The 12,973-nt window shown below is 48.9% G+C and overlaps 1 protein-coding gene across 2 annotated transcripts; it reads left to right on the top strand.

Moving 5' to 3' along the window:
- Window positions 1–2,824: 2,824 nt before the first annotated feature.
- Prodh2 (proline dehydrogenase 2) lies at window positions 2,825–12,973 on the top strand. 2 transcript variants are annotated; one of them, XM_027941330.2, is made up of 11 exons: window positions 2,825–2,840; window positions 3,420–3,682; window positions 3,756–3,952; window positions 4,037–4,175; window positions 4,258–4,344; window positions 9,524–9,604; window positions 9,683–9,838; window positions 9,915–10,081; window positions 10,627–10,737; window positions 11,556–11,641; window positions 12,789–12,973. In XM_027941330.2, the coding sequence occupies exons 2-11, from the start codon at window positions 3,509–3,511 to the stop codon at window positions 12,971–12,973; spliced, it is 1,383 nt and encodes a 460-aa protein (XP_027797131.2). In that variant the 5' UTR covers window positions 2,825–2,840; window positions 3,420–3,508. The 2 variants fall into 2 exon arrangements, with proteins under 2 accessions (XP_027797131.2, XP_034492542.2); XM_034636651.2 differs by lacking the exons at window positions 2,825–2,840; window positions 9,683–9,838 and having other exon boundaries at window positions 3,509–3,682.

A 12,973-nucleotide genomic window follows, 5' to 3' on the forward strand; every position in this document is an offset into this window, starting at 1 on the left:
AAAAACTTCTGAACCACATGGTCAGAGGTTAGTGACAGCACCACCCCACTCCCCAGTGCCGATTTCTGTTTGAGTCAGCTTTGGGTCTCTGTGACCAAAAGACTGAGAAGAACAACTTAGAGGAGGAAAAGTTTATTTAGGGCTCTAAGTTTCTGAGGTTTCAGTCCATAGATGATGGACTCCATTGCTCTGGGCCCAAGGTGAGGCAGTGCATGATGGGAAAGGGCATGAGTGGCCTTTCCCAGCCACTCATGCCAGCTCCCAGTGGGGTCAGGAAACAGAGAGAGGGAGGAAGAGGCTGTAGGGAAATTGTACCCTTCCAGAGTAGCTTCTGGTGACCCGCCCCCTTCAGCCATGCCCCACCTGCCCCGAGGTACTGCCCAGTCTATTCAAACAAGGAGGGTCTGACTAGGTTCTGCTCTCAAAATGGAACCACCTCACCTCTGAACATTCCTGGACCAACAGGAACTTTAGGGGGACACCTCGCATCCACACCATAACACTACTTCATTTCTCAGCACTAATATGTGCTGCCCATAATTGGGGGCTGCAGCCTCTTAGGAACAAATAAGAATGACAGGGAGGGAGGGAGGGAGGGAGGGAAGGAAGGAAGGAAGGAAGGGAGGGAGGGAGGGAGGGAAGGTAGTTTAGAGATTGCAAGAGGAAATGGGGGGTCAGAAGCAGGAGTCCGATTCTCATATTTGGCCAGAGCCTCTGTGCTTGATTCCCTAGAACATGGGGCTCCCATGGGAATGTCTTCAGATGAGGGGACAGTGTCCCTTAGATGCCACACTAGACCAAAGTCTCCATCCCCGTTGCCTTGGGACTTGGGGTTCCCATGAGGAATTTTAGGTTACCTCCCACCCACGTTGCCTCCTGAGTACCCGCCCTCTCCTTCAGCACCTTCCTGGGCCAGCCCCACACTGGCCCATTCTGATCTGCTTCACCTTCCTCCTGTGCTGCCAGCCTCCATCTCGTCTGTCTCTCTCTGATCCACTCTATTCTTGGTAGCCAGGGGTAATCTTCCTAATGCCTAAATCCGAGACTTCCTGCCCAGAATCCTCCATGGCTCCCCGGCCTCATCAAGGTAAAGTCAGCACTTCATAATGAATCTTTAAGGTCCCCCACAATCCAGCGCAGGAGACTCTTTTGCTTCTGGCTTCTCTCCTCTCCCTGTGTCTCCCTAATCCCTTCCGAAGATGTCCAGCCCTCCAGTGAGAGTACGATGGGGGCTTTGAACCAGCGGTTCGCGCCGTCTCTTTCTCTCCTGTTGAGTTAGTGCCAGCAGAGGCCTTGGAAGGCTGGCCTGGAGGGCCATTTAATAACCTGGTCGTTAAGAGGTCTGGCACGAGGACCCTGGAGGCAACCTAGTGGTCACCAGTGAAAACCGGCTTAGCAAATTATGGCTGTAGACCAAAACTGGCTTACAGGCATTATAGAGGATGAGGGGACACATTACATGATGTCATAAGGACAGAATCAGGTAAATCCAATATGTGGGGCATTCTACAACTTGCATGGGAGCTTTTAAAAAGCAAATATTATTTTTTTAAATGTCAGGAAAACTGTACCCCACCCCAACCCCCCTGCAAAGATAAATTAAAGAAACATAATCAAATGCAAAACATGAACCTGAATTGACTAGTTAAAAAAAAAAAAAAGGATCACAAAGGCTGAGGGCATAGCTGAGTGGTAGGGCACCTGCCTGGCATGCTCAAAGCCCTGGGTTCAATCCCCAGCACAAAATAATAAATTATTTAATTTCTTCATTTATTTATATTTTGGTACCAGGGATTGAATCCAGGGCACTTTACTATCAAGGCACATTCCCAGCCCTTTTTAAAATATATTTTATTTTAGATACAGGGTCTTACTAAGTTGCTTAAGGTCTCACTAAGCGGCTGAGGCTGGCTTTGAACTTGTGATCCTCCTGCCTCAGCCTCCTGAGCAGCTGGGATTACAGACATGTACCACCACGCCTGGCTAATTAGTTAATTTTAAACAGCCATTTTAGAGGCAATTGGGGACATTTTTACCATGGGTAAGATATCAGGTGCTAAGGAATTATTGATATTTTCTTATATGTGAGACTCACATTGTGGGTACATAGGAGAACATACTCATTCTTTAGAAACGTATGTTGAGTATTCTGGCCTCTCTGAATTCTATGAGACCTTATAGAGAATCACTGAACCCGAGGTGGTCTTGGGGATCCCCAAACACAGAGGTGATTATGACACATGCCTCCTCAGAGAGACAGATGTCAATGAGATTGTGCATACACAGCCCTTTATGATTACAGCCAGCATTTACAGAACACGTTATGCACCATTAATTATGTATGTCCATTAACTGGATTCTCAAAACAACTCTGGGAGACTGATACTATGGCAAATTAATTTTTAATTTTAATTTTTTTAAAATTTTTGGTTGTAGATGGACACATTTATTTTATTTATTTTTACGTGGTGCTGAGGATTGAACCCAGTGCCTCACACATGCTATAGTACCAGCAGAGCCCACGCCAGCTCCTCTGTGCCCTTGAGTTGAAAGACTTTGCCATCGAAGTTCAGGGGCTGCCAGCCCCCAGAGGAGGGCCCAGCCTGCAAGTAGAGCACCCGACGGCAGAGCATCATGCCACTCCACACCAGGGAAAGGGGCTTTGATGGTGGCAGATGCACGCTGACTGCCCCTTGCCCAGCCAGGGGGCAGTGACTGATTAACTGGGCAAATCTTTAAGATTTGAAAGCAGGGAAAGTAAAACTATAATAATGTTTTAGAGGCACACACGGGTGGTCAGACAAAAGAGTAAGAAAAACAAGGAAATGATTAACACAAAAGTCAGAGAGATGGCTGACTTCTGTTACTTAACATCGTGTTTGTGAAATTTGACCATGTGGTTGTATATATCAGCAGCTTGTTCTTTTTATTTGCTATATAGTATTCCCTCGCATGACTAAGTTGCAATGTATTTATTTATTCTTCTTTGATAAAAACTCTGGGGCCATTATAAACATTTTTGTACATTTTTCCTGATGCCAATTTTCAAGTTCTGTAGGATATATACTTAGCATGGAACAGTTGGGTTATAGATTATGTGTATTTTAAATTTTATTCAATAACACTACACTGCTTCTCATTGAAATATGAAACAATAGAGCTTAGGTGACTTTCCCAAGATGGAAAAGCCAAACTGCCTTGAATCCAGAGTTCCTGCTCCCCAGACCGTGTGTCCACCCAACAGCCCCAGGCATGTGGTGCACATCTCGCAAGAGTGCACTGTGACACTGAAGGTGGCCGGGGGGCTGTAACTGGGGGTTTCCTTTCCTGTTACTGTTACTCCGAACTCTGTCCCCATTGGTTAATAATTAACTGCCCCCAAAGAGCTTTCGATCTTAAAGATTTTCCCAGTTAATCAGTCACTGCCCCCTGGCTGGGCAAGGGGCAGTCAGTGTATCTGCCACCATCAAAGCCCCTTTCCCTGGCGTGGAGTGGCAAGGGACTCAGGATGCTCCGGACCCATCGAGTGCTCTACTCGCAGGCTGGGCCCTCCTCTGGGGACTGGCAGCCCCTGAATTTCGATGGCGAGGCCTTCCACCTCAAGGGCACAGGGGAGCTGGCGCGGGCTCTGCTGGTGCTACGGCTGTGTGCCTGGCCCCCTTTGGTCACCCACGGGCTGGCGGTGAGCTGTGACCCTCAGCATGGGCCTGGAAGCTCCCAGGACTGGCTCTGAGCCCTTGTTCCCTGTCACCCAGCTCCAGGCCTGGTCTCAGCGACTCCTGGGCTCGCGGCTCTCGGGTGCCCTTCTCCGGGCATCTGTCTACGGGCAGTTTGTGGCTGGAGAGACCCAAGAGGAGGTGGAGGGCTGTGTCCGGCAGCTCCAGGCCCTGGGCCTCCGGCCCCTGCTGGCGGTGCCCACTGAGGAGGAGCCAGACTCGGCTGCTCAGACGGGGTGAGTAGGGGCCAGGGCCAGGGAGGCTGGGGCGACGGCAGGAGAAGGCTGACCGCCCGACCCTGTCCTCTGCTGGCCGGGCAGTGAGGCCTGGTATGAGGGCAACCTGGATGCCATGCTGCGGTGTGTGGACCTGTCACGAGGCCTCCCGGAGAGCCCCGACCTGGCTGGGAAGACCCTCATGCAGCTGAAGGTGACGGCGCTGGCCAGCACTCGGCTCTGTGTAAGGGACAAGTAAGATTATGGGGGTGGCGGAGGGGCTGCCCACCACGTCCCCTCACCCCCCACCTGCCACCCCATTTCAGAAGGACCTGACCTCATGGATCACAAAGCCAGGGGTCTCCTCAGAGCTGAGCCCGGAGAGGTTGGCAGAAGCCATGGACTCTGGACAGGTAAGGACTTCAGGGGGGCAGTGCCTGGGAGCAGAGTCCCCCGGTCTAGACATAGCAGGCTAGAGAGAAACGGCGAGTTTAGCTGCAGAATGATGCACAGGTGACTTGATCCCATAAGATTATAACGCGTCTGAATATTTTCTGTTATTGCCTAGTGAGATCATAGTTCTTGTGACGTCATATCACGATGCCATGACTTATGTATTGGTGGTAATGTTGGTGGAAACAAACCTACTGTGCTACCAGTCGGAGACAAGTATAGTACACCTGGGTGCAATGGCACACACCTGTGATCCCAGTGACTTAGGAGGCTGAAGCAAGAGGATCACAAGTTTGAGGCAAGCCTCAGCAACTTAGGGAGACCTGACTCAAAATAAAAAGGGCTGGGGGGAAAGCTGGTGCCCTTGCCTAGCATGTGTGAGATACTACATTAGATCCTCAGCACTGCATAAAATAAATAAATAAATAAAAGTATTGTATCTATCATATATATATTAAGGGCTGGGGATGTGGCTCAGTCTAGAGCACTTGTCTAACATGGTTGAAATCCTGGGTTCAATCCCCAATACCACAAAAAATAAATAAGTAAAAATAAAAGTACAGCACATGCAACCATATACAGTACCTATTTGATAATGATAACAATTATGTCACTGTTTTATGTATTCTCTCTATTATCCTTTCTACCATTGTTTTATTTTATTTGTTGTGGTACTAGGTGTTGAACCCAGGGTCATTCTACCAATTGAGCTACATCCCCAGACTTTTTATCTCTTTCCTTTTTAATTTTTTTTGAAGAGAGAGAGAGAGAATTTTTTAATATTTATTTTTTTTAGTTTTCGGTGGACACAACATCTTTATTTTTTATTTTTATGTGGTGCTGAGGATCGAACCCAGCACCTTGTGCATGCCAGGCGAGCGTGTTACCACTTGAGCCACGTCCCCAGCCCCTTTTAAAATTTTTTATTTTGATACAGAGTCTCTCTAAGTTACCAAGTTACCTCAAACTTGCGATCCTCCTGCCTCAGCTCCCCAAGTTGCTGAGATGACAGGCGTGAACCACGGCACCCGCTGTTATGATTGTTTTAAATGTTCTCCTAAAAACTGGTTGACAGTGCAGCAGTGCACTGTGTTATGCAGGCAGCAGCTTCATGGATCTCGTGTTTGCCAAATCTCTTGCATTGAGAGGCCACGGCTTGCTGTTGCACGTTTATAATCCCAGGAGGCTGAGGCAAGAGGATCGCGAGTTCAAAGCCAGCCTCAGCAAAAGCGAGGTGCTAAGCAACACAGTGAGACTGTCTCTAAATAAACATGCAAAATAGGGCTGGGGATGTGGTTCAGTGGTCGAGTGCCCCTGAGTTCAACCTATGGTGCCCCCCCAAAAAAAGAGGCCACAGCTGATGACTGAGCTCTAGGTGTGTGGAAGCACACTCCATGAGGTTCACACGGTGGCTCATTTATCAGAGTCGGTCCACATGTGTAAGTGGCAAAGGCTGCACCATATTTAACTGCCACTTCTTCCTAGGCTTAGAACGATCAGGATGAACGTGGCTGCAGCCCTGGCACCTGGTGAACATGGATGGCATATGAGTCCTCCAGGGTTCTCAGGGAGGAGCTCAGGGGCTGAGTGCTCCCAAAGGAGGGCTGGACAGCAGCTCTTTCTCCCCAGATGACAGTGTATCGATATTTTATCAGTCAACACAGCTGAACCAATGGGCGCTGGCTGTTCCTTATTCCTCTTTGTATCCATATCCTGTGTCTCCCCTCCTCACGGTGGCCAGCCACTCCATCTTGGGTAGCATGTATCTTTTTATTATGGTGATTTGTTTCCAGAAAGAGTATTTTGGGTGATACTTCCAATACACACACACACACACACACACACACACAGGATTAAACTCAGGGGCACTCAACCACTGAGCCGCATCCCTAGCCCTTTTTAATATTTTATTTAGAGACAGGTTCTCACTAAGTTGCTGAGGTTGGCTTTGAACTCATGATCCTCCTGCCTCAGCCTCCCAAGCCGCTGGGATTACATAGGCATGAGACACTGCGCCTGGCTTCCCCCAATATTTTATCATGAATATTTTCAAACATAGAACAGGAAAAATAATAAAAAATATAACAGCTGTTTATACCTACCACCTTTAACTGTATAGTCATCTCTTAGTACGTATGGAGGACAGGTTCCAAGACCAACTAGGGTGCCAAAATCCTAAGATGCTCAAGTCTCTACATAAAATGGCATAGTATTTGCATATAACCTATGCACATCCCCTGTACACATTGAATCATCTCTGGCTTACTTATAATACTTAATGCAAATGTAAATATACTATCTTGTCTAGGGAATCATGGCAGGAAAAAACTCTTACATGATCAGTACAGATGTAATTTTTCTCATTATTTTTACTTGCTATTGGTTGAATCCATGGAAACAGAACCCACCAATCTGAAGAGTCCACTATACTTCCTTTAATTCATATCTATCCCTCTATCCACCTTCAAGCCATCTTATTTTGTGATGTATCTTTCTTTTTTTCTTTTTTTGGTACCAGGGATTGAACCACTGAGCCACATCCCCAGCCCTACTTTGTATTTTACTTAGAGACAGGGTCTCACCGAGTTGCTTAGTGCCTCACTTTTGCTGATATTGGCCCTGAACTCACAATCCTCCTGCCTCAGCCTCCTGAGCTGCTGGGATCACAGGTGTGTGCCACCATGCCTGGCTCTGCCTGTTTCTTAAATATGAAGGTTCCCCAGGCTTAGGTTCTGGCCCCACCTCTCCCCCACCACAGCAGCCTCAGTTTCCCTACTCTGCACTAGTGATGCCCATCTTTCTGTCTCAGCCCCAGCCCTTCCCCCTAGCCTCATGGATTCCTCCCCTGGAACATGGATCTCACACTGGCCTCGGTGTCTCCCCAAACCTGTCCCTCCTTCCTGTTCCTCTCCTCCCCCATCTCGACTCCATTCCCCTGCCTAAGTCTCCATATCCACTGTCACTGCCATTTCCTCATCCCCTGGCACCTAGACAAGATATGATTAATACACATCAAACAAATGAATAGTGGAGAACTTATTTATCACTCACACTATGCCGCATACTGTCCGGCTTCACATACGTTCAAGTATATTTTCTGCCATGAGTTTAGACAATGATCTTAGGAACCCAGGCTTTGGAGGAGGCTGAGGTTCAGATCCCAAGTGTGCCCCAACTAGCTGTGTGACTTTGGACAAGTGACTTTGCCTCTCAGTGCCTCAGTTTATCCATCCACAAAATGGGGACGATGATAGTCCCTCCCTCAGAGGACTGCAAACGAGTTAAACACCTGGCCAGTGCCTGGAATGGCGGGCTGCATGGAGTCTGGCCCTGTGAGGAGGGGTGTTATGGAGAGGAAGCCCTGGAAGCTGCTAACTCTCCAAAACCCCTGAGACCAAGCTCCAGGCTGGGAGAGGGGCAGTTCTCTGATGCGGAAGAGGCGACTGGGCAGGTGCCCCCAGCTCTTCCTTCTTCCTGAAGAACCCTCTCTGCCAGGATGGGAAGATCGCAGTGTCTAGAACAACGTGTCCCCAGGTGAGGGTCGGTCAGCAGCCTCAGGCTATGTTGTCCCGGGGGACTCCGTGGATATAATAAGGGATTCAGTCCCACCTGGGCCTCATTCTTTACCTTCACAATTTCTTTGAACTCAGCTAGAGTCCCTTGACACCCCAACAGTTCCCATTTACCCTTTTGAGTCCCCATAAAAAGACTGTGAGTTTGGGACAATTATTGCTACCATGTTACAAATGCATTTGTTCCTAACACATTTAATCTGGGGTACGTGTGCCCTTGAGGGTTATACTGGGGCACCTGGACCCTCCTGTCTCTCTATTTGCTTTCTGGCTGCACGAGATGAGCGGTTTCCTCCTCTATGCAGTCCCCACCTTCATGTGCTGCCTTGCCACGGGCCCCTCGGGCCAAGTGGCCATGAACCAAAACCTCTGAAACTGTGAGCCAAAATAGACCTTGCCTCCTTTTAAGGTGTTTACCTCGGGTATTTTGTCACAGGGACGGAAACTGACTAACACAGTGACCAAGACAACTAAGTTCCTGCCCTGGTGTCACTTACTTGCTAGCCAGGGACAGGAGACCCTCAATCATTAAAACCCAAGTCAGAATGTGACAAGTATAAATGAGCATTGCGGGGAAAATGAGGCAGAGGAACAGGAAAGGCAGGTCCTGGAGAGAACAGCAAACTAACAAAGATGAGGGAGAGGGAGAGGAGGAAGCCAGGCAAGTGGACATCATCTGGGTAACAAGAACAAGGACCCTCAGGGGGGAAGGTAGCTGGCACATTCAAAGGGTGACCGGGAGGCCAGTGTAGAGGACAGAGCAAGGAGGAATGTGGGAGCAGAGAAATCACAAAGGACCAGACCAGGAGAAGCCTTTGAGGCTACAGTGGGGCCCTTGGCATTGGATGAGGAAATGAGGTCCCAAGAGACCACTGTGAGGTAGCATGGCAGTCTCTGTGAGCTGGCCGCTGGGCTCAGCACCTTCCATGTCATCCTGGGTCTCTGCACCTCTCCAAGCTTCAATCTCCTCACGGGAAATTGGAACTTGAATAACATTAATATCTGTCTGTTAGGATCATTGTGAAGATTAAGTCCGATCATATATAAAGTCTTCTACTCATTCCAGTAATGACAGTGTGTGCTTATTATGTGTGACACTGTCTTGTCCTGATGACATCCAGGAGCATTTCACAAATTGACCCATCTTCTGCACACAACAACCCCAGCAGGAAGGAACTATTATCATCTTCAGTTTTCAGAGGAAGGAATTGAGGCCCAGAGAGGTTATATGACTTGCTCAAGATCTCACAGTAGGGCTGGGGATATAGCTCAGTTGGTAGAGTGCTTGCCTCGCATGCACAAGGCCCTGGGTTCAATCCCCAGCACACCCCACACACACAAAATTACACACTAAGTGGTAGAGCCAGGATTCAAACCCAGAGTGTGATCTCCTAACCTTTGCATTACATCTATCCCAATAAATGGTGTCTATTGGATATGGTTATTTTTTTCTACTTCTTACAATTTCTAAATTTTTTCCCCTTCTTGATGATGGGGGAGAGGAGACACAGGCCCTGGAAGCATCCAGAATCCTGAGCCCCTCTCTGCTCCCCTGCTGCCCTCCCAGAACCTCCAGGTATCCTGCCTCAACACTGAGCAGAACCAGCATCTCCAGGCCTCCCTGAGCCGCTTGAACCGGGTGGCACAGGTAATGCCAGCTGCAGTCTTGCTCTGTGCCCCTGCGGGACATCCCTGGGATCCTCACCAGGGTCTCTGTTCCCCTCAGTATGCCCGGGACCAGCAGGTGAGGCTCCTGGTGGACGCGGAGTACACCTTCATCAACCCCGCGCTCTCTCTGCTGGTCGCTGCCCTGGCTGTGCGCTGGAACAGCCCTCGGGAAGGTGGGCCCTGGGTGTGGAACACGTACCAGGCCTATCTGAAGGTGGGTGATGCCTTCTGGAGGTCCGTGGGTGGGGGCCCAGCACCTGCCCCACCTCCACCCGCCATGTGCCCTGTAGGATACACATGAACGGCTGCGGCGTGATGCCGAGGCGGCACACAGGGCAGGCCTGGCCTTTGGAGTGAAGTTGGTCCGAGGTGCCTATCTGGAAAAGGAGAGAAAAGTGTCCCAGCTTCGGGGGACAGAAGACCCCACTCAGCCTGACTATGAGGCCACCAGTCGGAGGTAGGGCTGGGCCAGGCAGTCTTGGGAGCAATAATAATTCGTGACCTTGAATTCATCAGAGTTCACTGCCAGCCAGCATCCTGTATCTGCCTACGCGTGACTTACCCTCCCTGGTCCAGGGAGGATCCTGCTCACCTGAATGGTCACCTCCTCCTTGGGCTCTCTGCTCCTCCCTTTGTCCCCAACCATCACCCCATGCTCCTCAATGTGCCCTAGTTCATACAGCCAGTTCCCTGTGGGTTGTTGCCAATCATGTTCTGTGGACAGTGGTGCAGGGACCACCCTTAGGTGCTGGCATCCCATGCTGGCAGCGTTTCCCCTGGTTGTGAGTCTGCCATTGTGTCAGAGACTGTCACACATACCCTCACAGCAGCCCTGTCAGTGAACTCACATGGCCACAAAAGGAGGAAATGGCTCAGAGAAGGAATGTCCCTTGGAGCTGGGGCAGGTGGGATGAGGAGACTTATGGACTCCAGAGACCCTACCCCAGTCCTGGGGCCTGACCCTCGCCCACCAGGAGAACCGAATGGGGCATCTCCCTTCAGTTACAGCCGCTGTCTGGAGTTGATGCTGAGCCTCGTGTCCCACCATGGCCCCATGTGCCACCTCATGGTGGCTTCCCACAATGAAGAATCTGTTCGCCAGGCAACTAAGCGGTATGAGGTGGGGGAGTGGGAAACAGGTGCCCACAGGAGGGCCCCCTTCCTTCAGAGGGATGGGCAGAGGGCGATGGGGTTACAGTGCTTTAGAGAGGATATAAAAATATTTAAGCCCTGGATAGACAAGGAATTGTCCCTTATTTACTGGGGCGTGGGGAAGTCTGATAGTTCCAGGAAGTGACCAGGACTCATTGGGAGTTCTTTAGGAGACTCATATAGTTATTTATCATTGAGTTTGGAAGTACAATTATTCTTCATTATCCACAGATGATTGGTTTCAGGAACCACCCCCTCGGGCAAAATCCTTGGGACACTCAAGTCCCTTGTCTAAAATGGCATAGTATTTGCATGGACATCTTCTCATGTACTTTAAAAAAAAAATAGTTGTTAGTGGACACAATAACTTGATTGTATTTATTTGTATGTGGTGCTGAGGATCGTACCCAGTGCCTCACACATGCTGGGCAAATGCTCAACCACTGAGCTATAGCCCCAGCCCCTCATATACTTTAAATAATCTCTAGAGTACTTATAATATCTAATAGAACATAAATGCTATGTAAATAGTTGTTACACTGTACTGTTTAGTGAACAATTGCAAGGAAAATGTATGCGTTTGGTGCAGGCACAATTTTAAAATAACATTTTTCATCCTTGGTTGGTTGAATCTGAGGAATGCAGAATCCGTAGATATAGCAAGCCAACAGTACTTCAATATTGAATTACCAGAGCAACCTATGGATGTGCAGTGGCTGACTTGCTGCTCCAGATTCAGTCATTATCTTTCTTGATGGATGATGTGGTCTTTTCTGTAGCATGTGGGAGCTGGGCATTCCTCTGGATGGACCTGTCTGTTTTGGACAACTTCTGGGCATGTGTGACCACGTGTCCCTAGCACTGGGTATGTGAAGGGCCCATCTCCCATTCATACCTGGAGCTACCTGCTGCCTGCCTCATTTACTCCCAGCCAGATCCTTTCTGCTATTCCCAACCCATCCTGGCCGTGTTCCCATCCAGAGCCCACAGAGTTCCATCCTCCAGCTCCTTCCAGGTAGATGAGTTGTCCCAATATCTGTGGGCCTTGCAGGGCTGGGTCCCTGCTCTCTTCTGGTTCTTGATCATGGGGCCACAATTCCTGTCTGCTTTGTGATCTTGACTGTGCTTCTCCCCAGGACCTGAGGCCAGAAGATTTATGTTTCCTTCTGCTAGATGTTCAGGGATACAAAACCATTGTACCCTAAATCACAGCTTGAGGTTTCTTGAGCTATCCAGGGATGCAAATTTGGGCTGCAAATATGAGAGGGAACTAACCCATGGCTGTGACCTCTCAAGAGATGGATCTTTCTGTTTTCTTTCCTGTTCTACTTATGGCCATTTCATTTCTTGGGAGTGGGGGAAAGTGGAAGAATTTACTTCTCCTTGATTTTTGTTCTAAGGGTATAACTTTCTCTGTTTTGCAACTTAGCTTTGGAAAATTTTTCCTATAATTCTTCCTCTAGTGAGGCTCACAGCTCAACTGTACCCTGACATCAATGAAATCATCAAATAGGAGCTCTAGTTTGCATGCAAAGCATACGTAGCTTCCTGTACGTCCTTCTTTCTCAGATCTCATTTTCTTTTAATTCTGAATTAGTAAATTCCTTGCTGTCTTAGCAGAATTATTATTATTATTACTTGGTACTGGAGATTGAATCAAGGGGTTGCTGAGCCACATCCTAGCTATTTTTATTTATTTGTTTTTAAATTTCAAGTTGCTTAGGGCCTGGCTAAGTTGCTAAGGCTGGCTTTGAACTTTTGATCCACCTGTCTGATACTCCACTGGGGATTACAGGCGTAAGCCAAGGTGCCCAGCTCTTGGCAGCATTTTAATAATCTTAAGAAGATTCTTTGAAATGTTTACTCCAGAATCAAACTTTTTTCTCAGTGGGAAATTTTGTCCAACTCACTCAAGTCTGCCATGTTCTTAAAATGGAAATCTCTGTTGAAGATGGGGCCTGGGTGCCTCTCCCCAAGTCTGAGCCTGTCCCCTGCCAACACTCTCCCTCCAGGGCAGGCTGGATATATGGTGTATAAGTCCATCCCCTACGGCTGCCTGAAGGAGGTGATCCCCTACCTGATTCGGAGGGCCCAGGAGAACCGCAGTGTGCTGCAGGGTGCCCGCAGGGAGCAGGCATTGCTCAGCCGAGAACTGTGGCGGAGGCTGCTGGGGAGAAGCAGAAGGCTACCCCATTAG

This window comes from Marmota flaviventris, chromosome 18 (assembly GCF_047511675.1).
Source record: "Marmota flaviventris isolate mMarFla1 chromosome 18, mMarFla1.hap1, whole genome shotgun sequence".
Taxonomy (NCBI): domain Eukaryota; kingdom Metazoa; phylum Chordata; class Mammalia; order Rodentia; family Sciuridae; genus Marmota; species Marmota flaviventris.

Excerpts from the sequence above, each read along its gene's own strand:
- Prodh2 (XM_027941330.2), top strand. The coding sequence starts at position 3,509 with ATGCTCCGGACCCATCGAGTGCTCTACTCGCAGGCTGGGCCCTCCTCT. Across the intron at positions 9,839-9,914 it reads CGTACCAGGCCTATCTGAAG|GATACACATGAACGGCTGCG; the intron begins GTGGGTGATGCC and ends TGTGCCCTGTAG. Across the intron at positions 10,082-10,626 it reads TATGAGGCCACCAGTCGGAG|TTACAGCCGCTGTCTGGAGT; the intron begins GTAGGGCTGGGC and ends ATCTCCCTTCAG.